The 20,523-nt window shown below is 29.3% G+C and overlaps 1 protein-coding gene across 2 annotated transcripts; it reads left to right on the forward strand.

Moving 5' to 3' along the window:
• The first annotated feature begins 164 nt into the window (after window positions 1–164).
• On the forward strand, window positions 165–19,469 carry LOC113512596 (pancreatic lipase-related protein 2). 2 transcript variants are annotated; one of them, XM_026896495.3, is made up of 7 exons: window positions 165–506; window positions 10,872–11,010; window positions 11,306–11,531; window positions 13,741–13,921; window positions 14,903–15,094; window positions 16,260–16,428; window positions 17,564–19,469. In XM_026896495.3, exons 1-7 carry the CDS (start codon window positions 449–451, stop codon window positions 17,667–17,669), a joined length of 1,071 nt encoding a protein of 356 aa, XP_026752296.1. In that variant the 5' UTR covers window positions 165–448; the 3' UTR covers window positions 17,670–19,469. The 2 variants fall into 2 exon arrangements, with proteins under 2 accessions (XP_026752296.1, XP_052756103.1); XM_052900143.1 differs by having other exon boundaries at window positions 166–384.
• Window positions 19,470–20,523: the final 1,054 nt, after the last annotated feature.

The following is a 20,523-nucleotide window of genomic DNA, read 5'->3' on the forward strand; positions in this document are numbered from 1 at the left end:
TATCAACCTATGACAATGTTTTCTTGCAATTTAGTTATCTGAAGCTGCAAACATTAAAATTTTTTAATAATAATAATTAGTGACATAAAAATGCCGTGATGACGTTAATGTGTAAGGTGATCAGCGGTAGTGCCTGACTGTCAACTTATCCGCAACGGGGGAATTCTACAGGCGAGGGTCGACGCGAACACTTTCGCTCTCAGTATTACCGCTGAGTACGCATGTGGTTACACGCTTTTAGGGTTCCGCACACACTTGATATTCATCATTAAATTTAACGTAAAAACAATTATTTTTTATTTAATATCACACGACTTGTGATATATTGTCGTAGTTTTATAATTATAGACTTCTAAAAATCATTGACGTCAATATTGTACAGTGGTAATTATATTATACCTTATTGTTATTTGAATAAATAAACATATTAAAAAGTGGTTCCAAAAATATGAAAACTAGTGAGAAGTGGTTAATTTTAATTGGATTAATTACCATTCAGATATCAGGTAATTTAATATTAAACTTACCCCCTTATTCATAAAAAATAAAATTCCCTACAAATTTATTTTAACTATTAGAATGTTTTGTCACTTTGTTTCAAATTAAGAATTTAATGTGAAAGAAAAAGACAAATGCTAAAATGTTTATGAGAAGTTTGGCATTTTTATGAATAAGGGAATTCTAATATAAACAAACAATAATTAGAAGTAAATATTTTTCTATTTAATATGTATATTTTATATGTAATATGGATTTCAATTTTAAAATATTTTTAAGATATGAAATCCATATTTCAATAAATATTGTGTCGCTAAAAAAATTGTAACGAGCGAGATTTGAACCTGTTCCTTCTACGCTATGTCTTAATTTATTCATGCGATAACGAAGTAAGAATACAATATGATACTAATCCTTTAGTTATTAGAATATCGTAAATAAGTGAATAAAACACAAAATAACAGTATAGGAACAGAAAATTCGAAATTAACAAAGCTACCTGGCTAGTTTGATATATAATAGACTATGTGCTCATAAGAATAAATATTCATATTCAACAGTGGAAGTAATAATAAAGTAAGGTTACTTCTATTACTATTTAAGAAAAAGAAATATGGTATGAACTATAAATACTATCTTACAGAATTCCTAAATTTATATTTGAATTTTCAGTCATAATCATAAATAAATATTTATCATTTGCCATTATTATAAGACGTTTGTAAGAAAAAAAATATTATTTTATATTCAGTAGTAATCTTTGATCAACAACAAGGATATGAATTTAATTAATAAGTTAACAAAGAACATTATTTTCATAATGTTGGTATTAGTAATATAAACTCACAACCCAACTTGATTTTGTCTAGTTGTGATCAGTAGGCTCACTTATGTTTGATTCAAGTTAGATCCCAACTCAATAATATTAAGCTTGAAGGTATAGAGTTAGCCTGATAGTACACCGTCAGTTTAAAGGTATAAATTGTATTATGCGGGTACTATGCAAGAAGTTAAGAGCCTCCATTAATGACACACAAATAAACTTATGAATGCACAAGTAACAGATGTATTACAAAGATATTATAAAGGCCGTTGACAGAATATTAAAAAACAACCTTTTAAGACTATCGAATTCAATTGGTTCTTTTTGTGAAAGAACAAAATAAAAAATAAGTCAAATTAGTTTAAAGTTAATTTTACAAACACACGGACAATGTTACGAAACAAAATTAGTTTAAAATCAACGTAGGAGTAAACTATATTAATTTAAAAATAATAATCAAATTTAATTCTGGGTTGGTTATGACATCACGAAGCATAGATATAAAAACTACAACACAATTGAAAACCTCTTTAAAGAAAATTATATGTTGCATAGTAATATCTATCCTGTGTAGTAGGTACTTATTTTAAACGATTTAATTTGGTACCTAGTTCAATTGGATAAAAATAAACTAACACTTATTAAAATTAATAATAGGCAATCACACCTTTATACCACAATCTAGTAGTACGAGTGTTAATTACATCAGCAATAATTTACAGAATCAGTTACTTAATTTAAAAAATTAGTAATATTTAAATTGAAATATTATGTATAATAAGTAATAGTTAATATGAAATATATATAATGAGGGATTACTGTGGACGTCCTCTGACTATCTAGAGGTGCAGAAACTTAAAGAAAAAGAATTTGAATACGTCACTAAATCTCTAATACACGCTTGACCTGTATTATAGATTTATTCTTCGACTTGTGTACTTGATTTGCTTTTAAGTGCTTTATATAAACAAAAACAACGATTTCAATTACGAACAAAAACATGTCAATAAATGACGAAATGTTTAAAAAAATATATACAATAGGAAATATCTCGTCAGTTATCGGTGTGTTCGCTATTTTACGGAACGAAATGTACATATATTCTAAATTTTTTGCAAAAAGTGATAAAAATATTGAACCAATATTAGGATATTAAAATACTTTTTTAATAAAACAATATGGCTATGTGACCATAACATGAAATATATTTCATGGCACAAGATAGAAAAACATAACAAATACCACAATTTATAAACAAAACCATTTCTTCAAAACCTTGTTAAACTTGTTATACTTACATCAATAACTACTAACATAACTACGTATAATGCATAATTATGTAATGATGCGGTAAGTTTGTTTTGTACTTTCCTCATCCGCATTTGAAATGGTTTCATGTTACAATATGTAGAACACTGTTAATACTAAATATAGTAAAGTAAATGTTAGATATTTATTTTTACATTAATTTAGAAATTGATCGTATATAATCCATATTTAAAGTATACAGTAATAACATCTTGACCATATGGTAGATATAATATTTATTAAATAACCTACATTTTAAACAAGTACAAAAAGGTGATTTACAATTTATTATGAGTATTTATTGTGTAATTAAATAAATTTTGATGATACTCTTTTTGACGAAAATGACATTTTAGTATTGTTGATATTACTTGATTTATTAATGTTGACCTATTTGTATTATAAGAACACTTAAATTACACTAAATACAACTATCATTGCGAGTTAATTGATTATTTTTGACAAAGAGAATCCAATCGTGATAAAATTTGTATAGAACCTCATGCAGGTAAACGATATTGATTACAAAAAAGAAAACAACATAATCAACAAGACAAAATATACCGTCGAATGAAGAAAGGTCGCACGAATACATTTTTATATTTACATAAAGATGTTTTTGTTACTTAATAGTATATTGGCGACATGAATGCACATTTGCACTTCCGAACCCAAAACCTGTCGCGGACTTGCGTCGTTGCCGACGCGACCGACATTTGTATTGCATAATACCTTCTCTCACGCGGTTACGCTTCTGCATAACACACAAACATTTATCGCTGCTCGTTGTGTCCGATTGTCGGATTTTTGTGTTACGCAAACAGTCAAGTTCGCGGAATAAAATGGTTATCTTATTTAAAGTCCATACTAAATTAATGATGGAACATTAACAGTGGAATCGGTTCGGAGGTCCCATTTCTCTAAATCTATCTCTAAGAATAAAATTTCAATTTGATATCACAACGAATTATAAGAACCAATAAGATCTAAATTTGTAATAAGTCTGTGAAACAGTAATTTTGCGATATTATCAATTTAAAATATTAAGTTAAGGGATAAATTAGAGAAATAGCAACTTCGAATCGGTCCCATTGTTAACATTTTATACGCTTTTTAAATACACTACCGGGATTTAACGCATCGAAAATATTTGGATTGCACCACGTTATGGTCATGACGTGGTGCAATCCATGTCGGCAATAAAGAAACAGGTATTTAGGTACTATTTACTTGTAATTTTTTTCATCGCGTTATGTCCTGATAGTGTATTTAAAATAGATGTAAACAATGCGAAAATTTAAAATTAACTATTTTACGTTATTTTTAATTTATCGAAAAACAGGTTCTTAGTTGGCAGGTCCATATATATATAATCGATTGAAAGATATGACTTAAAGAATCCTTCATTACACTTACTGTAGTTAAAAATGATACCTCCTTTCGCTATATTACACTAACTGTAGCTGATTAATTATAATTATATAGATATTTTTTACACAGCCGAATGAGTTAAGTTTGGTCAGACAGCCCTAGTAGTAGTTTGTAAAATAAAATTCATTACGTAATAGAAAATACCCAAAAAATTCTTTGTGTACATATATATATATATATATAAGCCTTTAATTTTTTGCATTATTACAATATTATCTTATTTCTACTAGATATGTTAATAAGTTAGCTTAAATTAATTGTTAGTTAATTAGTTTTTATGTATATATACATATATAATATTGTCTATCTATGCAAGAACCCCAGATTGGTAAGACAACCTGACCGAAATGCATGATTCTTTCATGCATATGTTACCAAGTAGGAGATACAAAACATTTTATAATATTTCGAATCTTGTTTCTATCAGAGTGACATTAAGTTTCATTGGTAGAATACTAAACAAAAGAATGTCAATTTTGGACGGAATGCTTACGAAATTGTGGGACAGTTTAAAAGTTACTTATTTGTATTCCGGAATTATAAGTCATCATTCGACTTTGATCTTCGTAAAAAAATACGTGTTTGTACTTACATTTTGTACATTCTTTGTAATATGCATAACATGTTAACGTTATGATTGGATCTGCATAGAGCTACAAGACTTGTCGTAAAAATGCTTTGTAACTCTGATAAACTATCTTATAAAAAAAAAACAGTATTTTTATAAATAATCCTTAGATTATATAGATAGACGATCTTAATACAAAAAATATTTAAACCTAATATTTAAACAATCTTTCTCTAAGCAGAGTTTAACAAAATTCAACAGTAATAATAATGTTTATTTGGAATTTTAAGTACCAAAATTTATAGAATATCATAATTATTATTTTAAACACTTCTTTTTAATAACATTTACATTCGTTTATTTAACGAATCTTAGAAACGCATTTGTAGTAAAGCGTCTAAATATGTATTAAATATATATCTATCGCAAGTTAATTTTTTGTGGTGAGGCGAAGAGTGTTTCCATACAAAAATTTCGGCAAAAATATATCAACTTTTTTAGTATAATGCACATTTATTACCCAGTATGTGAGAAAATTGTAAGGTTAAATAAAAAAATAAATTTTTCAAATATATTTGAAATAACAAGAGAAACGTAATGATTCGTACTGATGCTTATCATTATTGATTAGTTTGATTTATATCTCAATATAGACTTAAAATATGTTTTCATTTTTAAATCACTAAATATAACCGCTACTTTTAATTAATATAACACATATTTATATGTATACAGGAAAAAATAATTTTTGGAAATTATTTGCAACACTGAAAAAAATGGTGCGCTTTGTTTTGATTAAAAAACAATAAATTGTAAAATTTAGTTAGCCAAACGTTAATTTATCTGACTAAATTTTGTCTCGTATATGATACTTGATTCTCTATGTTATATAATCTAAGACATAATTGTATAAATGTAAATGTCTAATCATATGAAGGATACATGGAATGACAACTGTCTATCTAATCAATCAATTCTTAGCAAAAACCATTGATTTGACAAGACAGATTGTTTTTTTCTTTTTTGACAACTGATCGCGAAACTCAGTTACCTAGATGGCCAAGAATTATTATTCACAACTTTAATAGAGTAAAATCTACTATCTTCCACTTCCGTGCACATTCTCTAGAATTACTTATACTTTTACTACTAATTTAATTTAGTTTATAGGAACATTTTTAGTAACATTAATAACTATTTCTATTTTTAGTTTTAAATTATTTATAATAATAATTTATCAAGTATTTAATCTGTACCACTATTCACCACCAGATTTTGAATGATTGATCACAATTGATTATTTATCCGAAATCTGAAGGGGAAAATAATACATAAGTTAAATTCGATTAACGTGTGCAACTAGTTAATGTTACAATAATTATATGTCTAATTTTGATAACTACACTTCAAAGTCTTCAAGATGAACGGCATAATTAGAACTACCTACATAATCATACAAAAATCATGACACATTTTTACCTGACAACCGAAGAAAGGAGAAAAACAATTTTTTTAACACATATGAATACTCGTTACTAATATGCTCTGTCTTATTATGCATATAGGTATATAGGTACCTACCGCCCGGATAGTACGAATTTTTAACACAATATTTTTTTTATGGAAGTTCTTGCAATATTTAACATTCATTGTCAGGATGTCTCCGTCCACTTATTACATTATTAAATGATATGTTCTATACTTACATATATAGATATGATTAAAATAGCACGCCCAAATATCGGACATAGTATTAAAGACAATTAGTTGTTACTAAATTTTATACACCTCCTAATCAAATGATAGAGGTCGATAGAGGATGGGGCAAGAATGACCTTCGAATAAAGGTGGATGAGTTATTTCACAACGTCCGATATGTCACGACAACGCCACTGATGGAAATTACGAAAGTCTACCTTCATTTATAGTCCATAGTTATTACTTAGATACTAATAACAGCAAGCGTCGATGCGTGTAACACATTTTCGTAATGTATTCATCAGATGGAATATATTAACTTTTTATGATATATAACTTGTTCGTAATATACGTATATGACTTTTTTAAATTCATATAGGAATTGTTTAAAATTTATTAGTATCGACTCGTTTTATGTATCAGAGGACACGTTACTTGTAAGCTACGTCAGAGCCTACGTGTGTAACGAAGACGACCTAAAAACTTTTGACATCAGAGGACGCCGAATAGTAATAACAGGAATATATTTATTTTAAAAGAACAATATATTCCAAGAATAATTTAACTAATAATCACGAATATAAAAACTGATAATAATAAATCCTATTTCTATATAAAATAAGATGTTTATTATTCTTTCACGCAAAAACTACTAAACGTATTTGAATGCAATCTGGCACACAGGGCTACGGTATATCCTAACTTAGCACATAAGATATTTGTACTGATTCACGCAGGTGAAGTTGCGAGATACAGGCCGTGCGGTGCCGGCATAAAACGACTACCCATTCCTGGGGGAGAAAGGATTGTTAGTAATGCAGGCTACTAGTCCCATTGCTAAAAATATACCCAGTCAGGTCGTCCTTACGCGGTTCCCCCTGAAACTATCATGCGAAATTCCAGATGTATTCATCACGATGGGCTAACTGACCTGCTTTTTCATTATCCGCCTGTTATTACTCACTGGTGTCCCGCCAGCATATACCGTAAGCGCGGGCGGGATTACATAAAAAAAGACTACCCCTTCCTTTCTCGTAGATGTCGTAAGAGGCAACTAAGGGAACTTAATGGTTAAAGAATGGGCAGCAGCGTTCCTCTTAAAACATCACCAAATTTAACTGCGATTGCCAGCCCGCCTGCCATTATTACCCATACACATGGATAGCATAATGCATATTTTACACTGCGATGTTTAATAAACCTCATGTAAAGCTATTTCTGTGTACTAAGACGTGAATGCCCAAAATTTTCAATACCATTTAAACTGAAACATACATAGATGTGTTTTAAGTGACCATATTGTTAATTTATTGTTTTATATTACAATATGTCTAATAGATCTAATAAAACAATAATTTCTACACTACAAACATTATATGCGTAATAAACTTAATATACACTATAGTTGTAATTATTAATAAATTATCACAATATTATAAATATCTATAAAAAAAACCGCATGCGACGTCCTAAAATTTAATAATCAGCACTAAATGTTCTTTAACGGATTTCGCTATTATTTACAAATATATATATATATATATATATATATATATATATATATATAAATATATATATATATAAATATATATATATATATATTTATATATATATATATTTACAAATTATGATTATAAATGCAATGCAGTTAGATGTTTTGTGTTAATAATATAATTTTATAGGTCAAATAATTCTGGGGTAAAGATTAATTAGCATTTTACTTTGTTACATTGCATCGTTGCAATTAGTAGTGTATATATAAACCAAATTAGACCGATATGGTGAAATCAAAATTTGTTTTGTAGCACTCTTTTAAATGAATGTTCTATCAGGAAAACTGAACATTATTCCAAAAAAAAAAACGTGGATCAAAAACAAAAAAATCTAAAAAACTATTTTACTTAATTTGATTTCTAAACCCACTTTGTTAATATGTAAGCTCAAAGGAATGTTTCTTATTGTTTTCCGATTTACATTCTTTTTAGAAAATGTATTTAATTTTACTCGTAGAATAGGTACTTTATTAAGGATGCTGATGATTTCGATTTCACACTGTATAGACATGTATATATCAAAATTATTGAGTAACGAAAAAAAAAGTTGTTGTTTGTTCTTGGTTATCTTTATATATAGACAAGATTAAACAGGATAATTAAATCTACTTATATTTTCAAATGTGCTAATTTAAACTGTGATGTAATAACTGTAAACCAGATCATAGTAGAAACGATTATGGCATAGAAAACAAAGTGAATCAATGGACGGTGAAAGTGTGACCTGTTAGTTATTCATTAGTATGCGTCCAAGAGGTTTAACCTCGTACCGCCATGTTAACCTGCAAGTGAGGGATCAAGTTATATTTGCCACCAGACAAATATGACTAGAGCTCACCTACGACAAAGCCAAATGCAATTTCGTCAACGTGAACTATAAGACGACCTCATCTATTTTTTAGTTTCAAGGGTAAGAACTAAAAATTCAATACTATTTGCTTAAAAGCAAGTTGTGGTGATTTTTAGAAGAAAAATGATTCAATAGTCATTTTTATTACTATTTAACAAATTCTAATAATCCGTCCGATAGGAAAAAGATACTGTAACCTATGGACGTTTGCAACACCAGAGGTGTCACGTACACGTTGCTGACCCTGAAGAGACCTTAATATACCCTTCTTGAAGAAGCCCATACTATAGTCTCTAGGGAAAACCTTGGCAGGGAGCTAATTCCATAATCTAAGCATTCACGGAAGAAATTTTCTTTGAAACCGTGCTCACTCTATGTAGCCATTTAGGTTCAAGCGTGTGAGGATGAATTCCCTGGCAATGGCAAGCGGTACGATAATAAAAGGTGGCTGTGAGCATCATTTTAAACAATTTAGGACACAATCCGTTATATAAACAGTAGAACACACAAAGGGAGACAAAGTCTCGTCTTAGTCTTAAGGGCTCGATACCGCCTGTGTGCTTGAAATCGTTGACTCATAGCTCGTTTTTAAACCGATTCAAGAGAAGATTCAAGCTGGTATTCAGCAGCCCTGGCCCACAGGTGAGAACAGTACTGTATAAGGTGCCGAACTTGTTAATTCCATAGAAATTTTGTCAATGTTGAAATCGTCTTTTTTTAAGTACAGAATTTTAAATTATTTAGTTAGAACTATTAAGATTCAGTTTTTATGTACATGCCGAGTTCCTTGCAAAGTAAACAAGAAAACTAGTTTTACATTTCATTTTATACATACAAATAGAATTTATATATCTATATATTTATATAGCTACGTAGATATTTAATTACTAGTAAATACAAGTGTCCTAATCTGTCTCAATACACCAACAATTACCTACATACCAACACATTTACAAATGGATAACCTATGTACGGTTCACGCTCTGACTATTTTAAACAATTACGCACGCCTATATTGCTGTACATACTAAAACATATGAAGAAAATTTTGATAGTCATCTCTAGCAATACCTGAATACTTACGTTATTAGTGAATTACGTAATCAATAATTATTTTAATTGGATTCTAATTAATTCTTATCTTTTGTAGATATTATACACATCACCCATCTTCCTTGAGAATTCAATTAAAAACATAATAATATTTTCAACATTTAGGTTATTTTTCGTAAATTTATACGTTGTATATTACTTTCACAACAGAGTATTTAAACTAATTATTTATATGCTCAATTGATTCTGATAAAACACACACCAGTTTTTAAGTTCAACTACTAATTAATTAACAATAAAATATGGTTGAAATATGTAGGTAACTATTATCTTACAATTAAGTAATACTGAGACAAAGAGACGTGAATACAAAAAAATTGCTATAATAATATTTGGATTGCAATACGAGTACTTATTGTTATCCAATATTCCAAAAAAAAAAAACTGAATATAGAAATTTTTGGCGCTTATTACTGATGGAATAATTTTGGTTTATTATAACCATGAATAACTATTAAGTGATCTATAGATAAATTTGATAGAATTTTATTTCTTTAGATAGACTCTCATGAGTAAAATAGCAATAGGAGCATTATAAAAAGAATTATAGTCAATGCGATTTCTATAGGAGACATCTTAGTTTACATGAGAACACTTGACATATGACCGGCCTCTCAGTATACATATATGTATAAGCCTTAATATTCTTCAAGTCTAGACTAATATAATTACTACTTTCCATCACCTTATTTATTATTCCAAGATGACAATGAATGACGTATTTTAAACAGTATACAATGAATGAAAGGTCGTAATTCTAAAGGTCACATTTGATGAATTTAAATATTGTTAACCTTAGTTGAGGTTATTTTAAAAAGAAAAAATATCTTTCATTATCCACATAATATAAAAAACTTATTTGTATTGTGAAAAATTAACTTTTACAATTTATATAAATTAAAACTCTCGCTCTGACCATCTTTTCAGGCAGACCATTAAAATTACTTATTTTGTATCTGAATTCATTGTCCAAAAAAATTTGATACTCCGAGTTACTTGAAATAAACTTATATTTTTATTGTTTTACAGTATCCGATAGTCAGCAGCAAGCTAAGCCTACCGGTGATAAGAAACCGCAATCTGTACAAGATTTATTTAACACAACTTCGTGCATTCGACCACCCTACAAATGTCCCCATCCAAACATGCAATTTTATTTATATACCAGGTATGTATAACAATTTATAATATAGAAGACCATACAAGATAATTGTAAATTCCATGATTAGAATAAAATGTAGGAATATAGTATATACGATTTGCCTTTAGCTTAATATATATTATAATGTGACACTTATTTATACTTTTATATCATAGTATCACCAATATCACAAAATATAAGTAGACACCTACTTACCTATATAAACCGCTATATTTTATCAGTAATATATACAAAAAATATCAAATCTATATCTATACTATCTTCGTTATAATATAGGTTTATAATCTATTACAATTTACAGAAAAACACAAGAGAAAGGAGAGCTGCTGAATACATTAGACAATGATTCTCTTACGTACTCGAAATTTAATCCCCGACATCCTACAAAAGTGGTTGTCCATGGATTTGGCGGAGGTAGGAACCTATCTCCAAGTACGGATATGAGGAACGCATACTTCACCAGAGGAAACTACAATATAATTATAGTTGATTATGGATCTCTAGTAAAAGAGCCATGTCTCAGTCAGGTAAACAATATAAATAAATATAATGCTCACTAATTGGAAGTTAGAGGTGTTTTTATTCAACAGTGGATAGATAACATCTGATATAATGAATGAGGTTTTTTAACTTTGCTCATACCTGGATGTTTTGAGTGCGCTCCTATATATTGTTAATATTTTTTTTATTATTTCAGCCGTTAACTTTCCAATGCTGAACATAAGCTTTCCCCATAAGTGGAGTTTTGTCAGTAGTTGCCACGTTTGACAGGCGGGTTGGCAACCGCAGTTAAGCTTTTAGAAATGTTTTAAGAGGAACGCTGCTGCCCATCTTTGTCCTCTCTTAGTCGTCTCTTACGTTACCCACAGGAAAGGAACGAGCGCCCTATTCTAGTCTGATACACACACGGCGAATTCTATATATTTCTTGCTATTCTATATATATATATATATATATATATATATATATATATATCTTCCTGACCTTCTAGATTTGACCAGAAATATAATTAAATTTTTAAAATAGCCCAAATTTAAACTCTCAAACTTTGCGTTCCATGAGCTGTTGTTCTATATGCTGCTTCGTGTAGCATGCCACTAGGTCATGATCACACTCTCATACTATTATAGCATAACAATGCTATAATAGTATAATGTTTTACATAAAAATACTCTAAAGTATTTTATTGTTCACGTTTTATATTTATTTAATATTAAGTCTGAATATTAAGATAATTTGCCATCTGTAAATATTAAAATATTTCAATTTATGATTCATTTAATTACCTTATTTAAAATTTTCTAATTCCACATTCAGAGGTATATATCACAAAACTAGTAATATTGTACCACTTATCAAATCTATATATCTACATATAGTAAAATTGTCATTAGTCTATAGTTATCTATAGTTGTCTATACGTTGAAGATATTTAAGAAAAGTTTATATGCCTGGTCTTAATAAAACCATTAATCATAATATAAGAGAGATTGAAAGTTGATGGACAAAAAATATTTGTAAATTACAAAAGCAACCTTTGAAATAATTTGCAAACTTTTGTGACAGATTTTTAGTTACAACATTTTAAATAATCATTGCCATATAATATTTTACGTAAAGGACAATAGTAACTTATTTTCAAACACTTTAATTAGTAAATAATAATTTTTTTTTTTGAAAATGGAAAGTAATAAGTAGTAAATCTGGTAGTAGATTTGGAGATTTAAATTTTAAGTTTTTTAAAAAATAGCAATTAGGGAAAGTTGTTTCTAACGGTCCACTGAGTTAATATGAACTTACTCTCACAAATATATGAGACAAATAAGCGTAAACTTATCCAAGTGTATCTAAGAACAATATAATTTTTATCATCAACATGTGCCTAAAAACGGTGAAACTGCATAAGAATTATTCATCAACTTAAAACAGAGACTACATATCTACATTTTCATTTATATAACATCTTGTTATTTTTAAGTATGTCAATTTGACATTTCTTTTAGACATTAGGCAAAAGTTTATTATTCCTATGCATTAACGCATTAAATACTGTAAGTATTATCAGGTTTCTATTTACAATATTTAGAAGTCATGACAAATTATAATTATTACTAGCTTTTACACGCGACTTCATCCGCATGTATTTATTTATATACTGAGCTAAAAACATTATTTTAACATTAGTTTATTTTTGAATTGTATAATTTCAGTGGAATGCATTTTGTTTAATTATTATTTAAACACATATCGGTTGGGGACCTAGTGATCTGTACTACATACAGGTCTTAACCTATTACAGACACCAGCTCCTCACAATTAAAAAAAAAAAAATAAATTTAATAATAATTGGATAAGCCGTTATGACGCTATAGGGTAACAAACAAATAAACAAACTCACTTTCACATTTTTAATATTAGTAAGGATTTTGTCCTTTTTTTATTCTTTATTCTTCATTATATATACAAAATGTATTATCAAAAATAATACTTTTTAATATTTTGCTTAATATTTGACCGCTATTATTTTATTTGTGTCAAAATTACTTCCTAATTATAATAATATTGTATCAAAAAGTATATATCTTGATAATTGATTTAATAAAGAGCGTACATGTATAACCTGTATGTATATATCACACTTGTACAATTGCTTGCTATTTATAAAATTACTATATTACTGTAACAGTCAAGATAATATCGTACACGTAGTTATCTATCTACATTATTATATTTTAGATTGAATGGGCGCCACGGTTTGCGGGATTGTGCATTGCTCAACTGGTGGAGTACCTTCAATATCACCCAGTAAAACCTGTCCCCCCAGAAAAGATTCACACTATCGGATATAGCGTTGGTGCACATATATTGGGCCTCGTAGCCAATTACATCAGTGATGGGAAACTTGGAAGGATTACCGGTGAGTCATAAATATGTTCATTACCAGAGAAAAACTTTGTACCAAAGTCGTCTGCATGAGTATTTCTGTCCCAGTCGTATTTCTGATTTGACAGCTACGCTTGCATGACTGCGTTTCGATTTAAAAGACGGGATATGGCAATGAAATTACAGGGTATGGAAGCCTAAAATTTTAGTCCTCAGAAATGGCAAAGTAAGAGGGGTAGTACCATAGTCACAATAGTGTATTTTGTAATTTGCATGGCGCTGTTTATATCTATAAGTGACGGTTACTACGTTCCATCAAGTGGGCCTTTAACTTTTTTGCCATTTTATTATAAAAAAAAAAAACATTATTATAATTTTTATTTTTATTTTTCGTAAACTTTATTGAAGGAAATATTATTTATAAATATATAAAGACAAATACATACGCCCACGTTTTTAATTTTTATTATAATAATAAGAGGCATTCGTCTAATGAATATATATATGTTCAATAAATATATATAATTAGGAAATAATATGATAATAATCTGTATATAGCTTAATAGTTACCATGTCCTTACACACCTACATTTAATACTATTGAATCCTATTTAATGTATCTTTAAATACATATTTTGCTTTATGAACTTTCAACACTTACATCATCTACAACATATTTGGCATAACTATAAAATTTACAATATTATTGCAAAAAAATATTGCAAATAATAAATAAATATTGCAAAATTTATTAGATCCTTTTATACCATTTCTCCAAGTCTTTTTTATCTTCATTAACTATTCTTTCAAGATATACGTGCCATATCCATGTAACAAGTGGTCGTTTATGGTAGTTCGATATCCAAAGACGGACATATAGCAATAGGCATTAAATTTTATATATAACTATATAATATAATATTTATTTTTTACTATAATATTTTTTAATCACATATTGCGTAATTACTCTTTGATTTATCTACTTTCTTTAATGAAGAACTTGTTACTTTTTTAGGTCTTGATCCAACGATATTTTTCTACATGGGCAACAACCGTTCTCGTGACTTGGACCATACGGATGCTTTATTTGTAGACATTCTACATACGGGCGCTGGTATACTTGGACAATGGGGGCCTAACGGTCACGCTGACTTTTACGTTAATGGTGGTTCTAGTCAGCCAGGATGTGCTCATGATACGATATTTCGTAAGTATCCCTAGCGCTTTTATTGCATCAGTAATTCTAAAGAAGTTACATATAATGTCATACATGGAAATTTCTTATAATTGTCTATTTACATAATTTCTCCAAGTAAATTTCCATGATAATATAGAACCAATTTCGTATATAGTAAAAAATTTGTAGGTACTAAAAGATAATAAAACAGTAAAAGAATATGCGGTTGCAAAATAAGTAACAAAAATAGTATTCGTAATGATAGTTTCAATCGTTCCTTTGTATAACGCCCTCTTTCGTTTTATAACTGTACTAATATGTATGAGCTGTTAGCAAGGTTTCAAATACCATTGAATTGGTAGTTTTTCGAAATGCTCTCTCGCTATTGAGCCTTTATTTTTCTTACTTATATGCTTTTAAATATTGTTAACAAATAACAGATGGCTTTAATAGACAAGTAGGAAAACCATATTTAAGTCATCTGCCTGAATGAATGAAGTGATATATATGTAACTGTGAGAACCAGAATATGGATTGTATCAGTTTTAAAAAGAAATTTTGTAGGCAAAATAAAACATGATTCTAACCCGGGAAAAACATCTTCCGTGCTCCAATAACTCAAAAAACAACAAAGTAAGACCAAACTCACTTACCTTATACTTATGATTTCAGTAGTTAGCTTCTTCTCAAAATTCTTAGAAAGCTATATAACGCACTTTAGAATATAAAATTTAATAAAATAAAGATATTTAAATTATTATTTATCAGATAAAAATTTGGAACGTTGACCAAAAATTTCTCTTAAAAATAGAATATTTTTCTTTTTCTTGATTTAATGGTATAGAGGTATTATAACTGGCCAGTATTATTTTTCGGCCAGTATTATTTTTCGCCCAGTATTACAAAATGCCTATAACGTTAATAAGCAAATAGGTATTACATTGTCAGTAATCGGAATATGGATCACTAGAAATGGCAACAAATAAAAATAAAAAGAAAAGTACCGTGAGTATTAATGGTATGTCCACAGTACTCATGTCTATAGGCGACAGTTATCGCTTTCCATCAAATAATCTGTCAGCTGATATTTGCTATTCTAAATATTATAAAAAATAAAGATATGATGGAATCTATTCTTAAAAGATATGTAACAACAAATGAAAAAAATAAAAATAAAAATTTCTACTATTTTCAGAGACGTTATCATGTGACCATACAAAAGTGACACCATACTTTATCGAGTCAATCAACAGTCCGCATGGATTCTGGGCAGGGCCCTGTTCTAGTCTTTTCTCCTATCTTATAGGTTGGTGCGAGCCGAAGGATTCAGAATATGTACTTATGGGTGAACATGTTACACATAGGTAAGTATCATCACCAGACCTTGTGGAAAATGTAAAAATAAATATACAATTTTATAATTGTATATTTATTTTGCTACTTATGTAGCAAACAACTAATTGTCTACCTGGTGAACAAAGAGATGAACAGCACCATGAATATCACAAAATACATTTTGATCCGTATGATACGCTCCTGTGTGTTGTCATTTCTACAGGTGAAGGTGTTATATCTTAGTTTTTTTTTATACTACTTAGAATGGCAAACAAGCTGATGGCCCACCTGATGGAAAGTGGTAACCGTCGCCTACAAACATGAGCAGTACCATGGACATAACAGAATATACTGTTTCGCCCATGATACCCCCCATGCGTTGCCATTCCTGAGGACTCGGGTGTTATTCCTCTGTACCCAGTAAATTCACGCCATATCCCACCCTTCAAACCGAAACACAGCCATGCAAACACAACTGCTTCACGGTTGATACACGAATAGGACAGAGGTATCCACGCAATCGACTTTTGTACAAAGTCTCCCTCTGGTAGTAACTTGTAATTAACACCATTCATACGAGTATAGTCCTTACCATTTATACCGAAACACTGCTACTACATACGTTAGTTATTTGTCAAGATAAATTCAAAATGTACCTATCAATAAATACAATATTAATTACTTACTCATAAATAATGCTACTTTACTAAAAGGTTTTTTTTAATGGGTAATAATGGAATGGTAACCCCGCCTGCGCAATCGGTATACGCTAGCGGGGCATCAGTGAAGGGTCATAGGTGACGATGAAAGCAGGTCAGTTAACCCATCGTGACGAATTCCACTAGAATTAATCACGATGGTTTCCAGAGGGAACTGCGTGGAGGTCGACCTGCTAGTAATGAGTCAGTTAGACCCCATTACTAACAATCCCTTTCCCCCCTTATTAATAGGTAGACACAATACTTTGCGTAATGCGGATCTAGATTCGATTCTCACTCGGGTCTAGAAACAATTTTTTCTAATTTGGCTAAATTCTGAATATTCTGAGTTGTCCCTCTAGATGTTTGGTCTCTGATTCCTCATAATATAGGGTGTTCTAGAGTCATTGATGCGATTGTGTGGCACTTAATATTATAAAATTTAATTTATATATAACATTTTCAGAGCACGGGGTGTATACTATGTAACGACAAATGCCAGGCCGCCATACGCCAGAGGATTTCCTGGAAAAAGTAGACGTTTACGATCAATCACCGGGCCATACAGCTAATACATACTCATTAAATATATTATAATAGCTGAATTATTATTAGTTATTTAAACATTTTTCATTGTATAAATTTAAATTATTATGTCTAAATACTTGTGTCATTACTTTAAATTCTTCATAATTCAATAACTTTTAAAAACAGGGAAACTTTTACATTTAGAAAACAACTCAAAATATGTTCCGATCACAATGACAATAACCATACGAGTACAAAGGCATTTCATCATATTGTGAAATAATTTAAAAGAGATGGAGTGATAGTAAATAATAAATAAGCTGGCTAGTAAGTAATACATCTAATGTGTATGCAAATATTATAGTAGTGCTAATTAGTATCAACTCCAGGTTATGATTTGTAGCGTGTCTTAACTAGAAGAATTAAAACAGTATTTTAATTTCTGTCCAACTTTTACTAAAATCATAAACAAGCTATTCATAATATCTCTATTATATAAAATATTTGGGATGTATGTATCTAGTACCTATATATTAGTGCATTAATAATTTAAAAGTGTTTACGGTACTATTATGTTTTCAAGTATAGATATTTAATTCATTTCTGAATAATCAAAGAAACATAGTCCTATTTAAAGTACTTTTATTGAAAACTAGGAGTACTCAATACACCTATATATATTAAATATAAATATTTTTTTGTATTATAAATTATTTCTGTAATTATATTAATGACAAGTGACTCGTCCCGGCTTTGCATGGGTAGATAGAAAGATAAATTAGTATTTTAAATCTTTACCTTATTTGGATAAATAAAACGTAACAAAGATACTAAGCACAGAGCTCTCCAACCACACCGCGACATTTTTCTTACGTTTATCATTTTTATACCCGTCGTAACTTTTAATCGACTTTAATTATAAAACTATCTGGATAAGGTACTATATATAAGTTACATAAAATAACATTATATTACATGTCATCATATTTCGATTCTCCTCGTGTTTTGGTTAATAAAAAAATGGTAATTGTGATTTAACTATAATAGTTAGGCATATAATCTCGCAGATTTTTTTGAGAATTATGATAAGTACTATAAACATGTAGTACATTATTTTATACATCACCAATAGTTTTCGCTGTGCTCGCCAAGTAAATAATTTTATGGGTGATTTTTTGCTCCTTTGGTTTACATTAATTACATTATTTTTATTTTTTTAGGGATACCTAATTTTTTTATATAAGATACAGCCCATAATACACTCACTAGATCAAAATATTTTTTTAGTGTATCCATTACAAACAAATATACAAAAAATCAAATCATTTCTTTTTATATTATAATCTCAAAAAAGGTAAGATTAGATAAGAATCCGAATTAATTTATAATAATTTTATTATAGGTTGACAGAGTACTTGCATACTTATGTAATTTAAAGAGTGCAATCTAGCCTACTGGATATAGGTTGTGAGATGGTTTTGGTAATAAATTATTTTATAAGGATTTCTGTTACTCAATCACGCTTAAAATGTTCAACCTTAGGTTGAAAAGACTAAAATTAATACTAATAGTTAATAATAATAATAATGAGAACAAATAGCAGAATACAGATGGACAAATATATTATATGATAAATAAATACTCAAAATAATAACTCAGACATTTTAAATTTAATCTCTATGAAATAATGTAGATTTGATTATTGATTTGGCATCTCAGTTATTCCAATGACGATATATGACGATTTTCGTTGTTTATATCTTAATTTATATTTTGTTATAATAACTCCGTGTACAGTAATTTATTATAGTTAATACTTTGTGATATTATTGTAAAATATAAATAAAATTAAACTTTTCATGTCTTTATTTTATAAATTTTTATATTATATATATATATTATATATATATATATTTAATTTATTTTATAAATTCGTCCTCCGTGGCGCAGCGGTCAACACGCCTGCCTGCGACGTGGAGGCCCCGGGTTCGATCCCCGGCCAGGTCATGATGGAAAACGATCTTTTCCTGATTGTCCTGGGTCTTGGATGTTTATCTATATATGTATCTATTATAAATATAGTACCGTTGAGTTAGTATCCCATAACACAAGTCTCGAACTTACTTTGGGGCTAGCTCAATCTGTGTGATTTGTCCGTATATATTTATTATTTATTTATTATTATTTATTATTTTATAACACAACATCTAGCCAACGACAATTTTGTTTAATAATTCATTAACTTTACCAAAAGGCGACTTTGTATTTTTTTTATACAACTTAAAATGGCAAACAAGCTGACGGCCCACCTGATGGAAAGTGGTAACCGTCGCCTATAGACATGTACCATGGACATAACAGGTGTTATTCCTCCGTACCCAGTAAATTCACGCCATATCTTACCCTTCAAACCGAAACACAGCCATGCAAACACAACTGCTTTACGGTTGAAACACGAATGAGACAGAGGTACCCAAGCAATCGACTTTTGTATACCAGAAGGAGCCTCCCTCTGGTATAAAAGTCATCTATTTGAGTACCATTGTCCTACCCTAGTTTCTGCAGCCTGTTAGCCTGTAATTTTTATGAAAAGAAATTACAGGCTACAGAGGCATAACAAAGTCCTCAGAAATACCAAGGCATGAGAGGCGTCATGGGCATTACAATATACTCTCTGTGGTGTCTATGGTACTATAATTTACTATATTTCATGTCTGTAGGCTGCGGTTTCCACTATTTTTCAGGTGGGCCGTCAGTTTCTTTACTATTGTAAATATAATAAAATAAAGTATGTACCTAATAAAATCCCTGCTTGACTTTCAATAAAACCAATTAAATACCAGATTAATTTAATTACACTTTTGTAATTAAATTAATATCTTTATAGACTTAGTACAA

Source organism: Galleria mellonella, unplaced genomic scaffold (assembly GCF_026898425.1).
Source record: "Galleria mellonella isolate WM207_F2 unplaced genomic scaffold, CSIRO_AGI_GalMel_v1 utg64, whole genome shotgun sequence".
In the NCBI taxonomy this organism is placed as follows: domain Eukaryota; kingdom Metazoa; phylum Arthropoda; class Insecta; order Lepidoptera; family Pyralidae; genus Galleria; species Galleria mellonella.

What these genes read in the sequence shown, in the direction of transcription:
- LOC113512596 (XM_026896495.3), top strand. Translation starts at nt 449, where the DNA reads ATGAAAACTAGTGAGAAGTGGTTAATTTTAATTGGATTAATTACCATT. An exon ending in CAATTTTATTTATATACCAG is followed by an intron (nt 11,011 to 11,305) that starts GTATGTATAACA and finishes TACAATTTACAG; the next exon opens with AAAAACACAAGAGAAAGGAG. An exon ending in TGCTCATGATACGATATTTC is followed by an intron (nt 15,095 to 16,259) that starts GTAAGTATCCCT and finishes TACTATTTTCAG; the next exon opens with AGACGTTATCATGTGACCAT.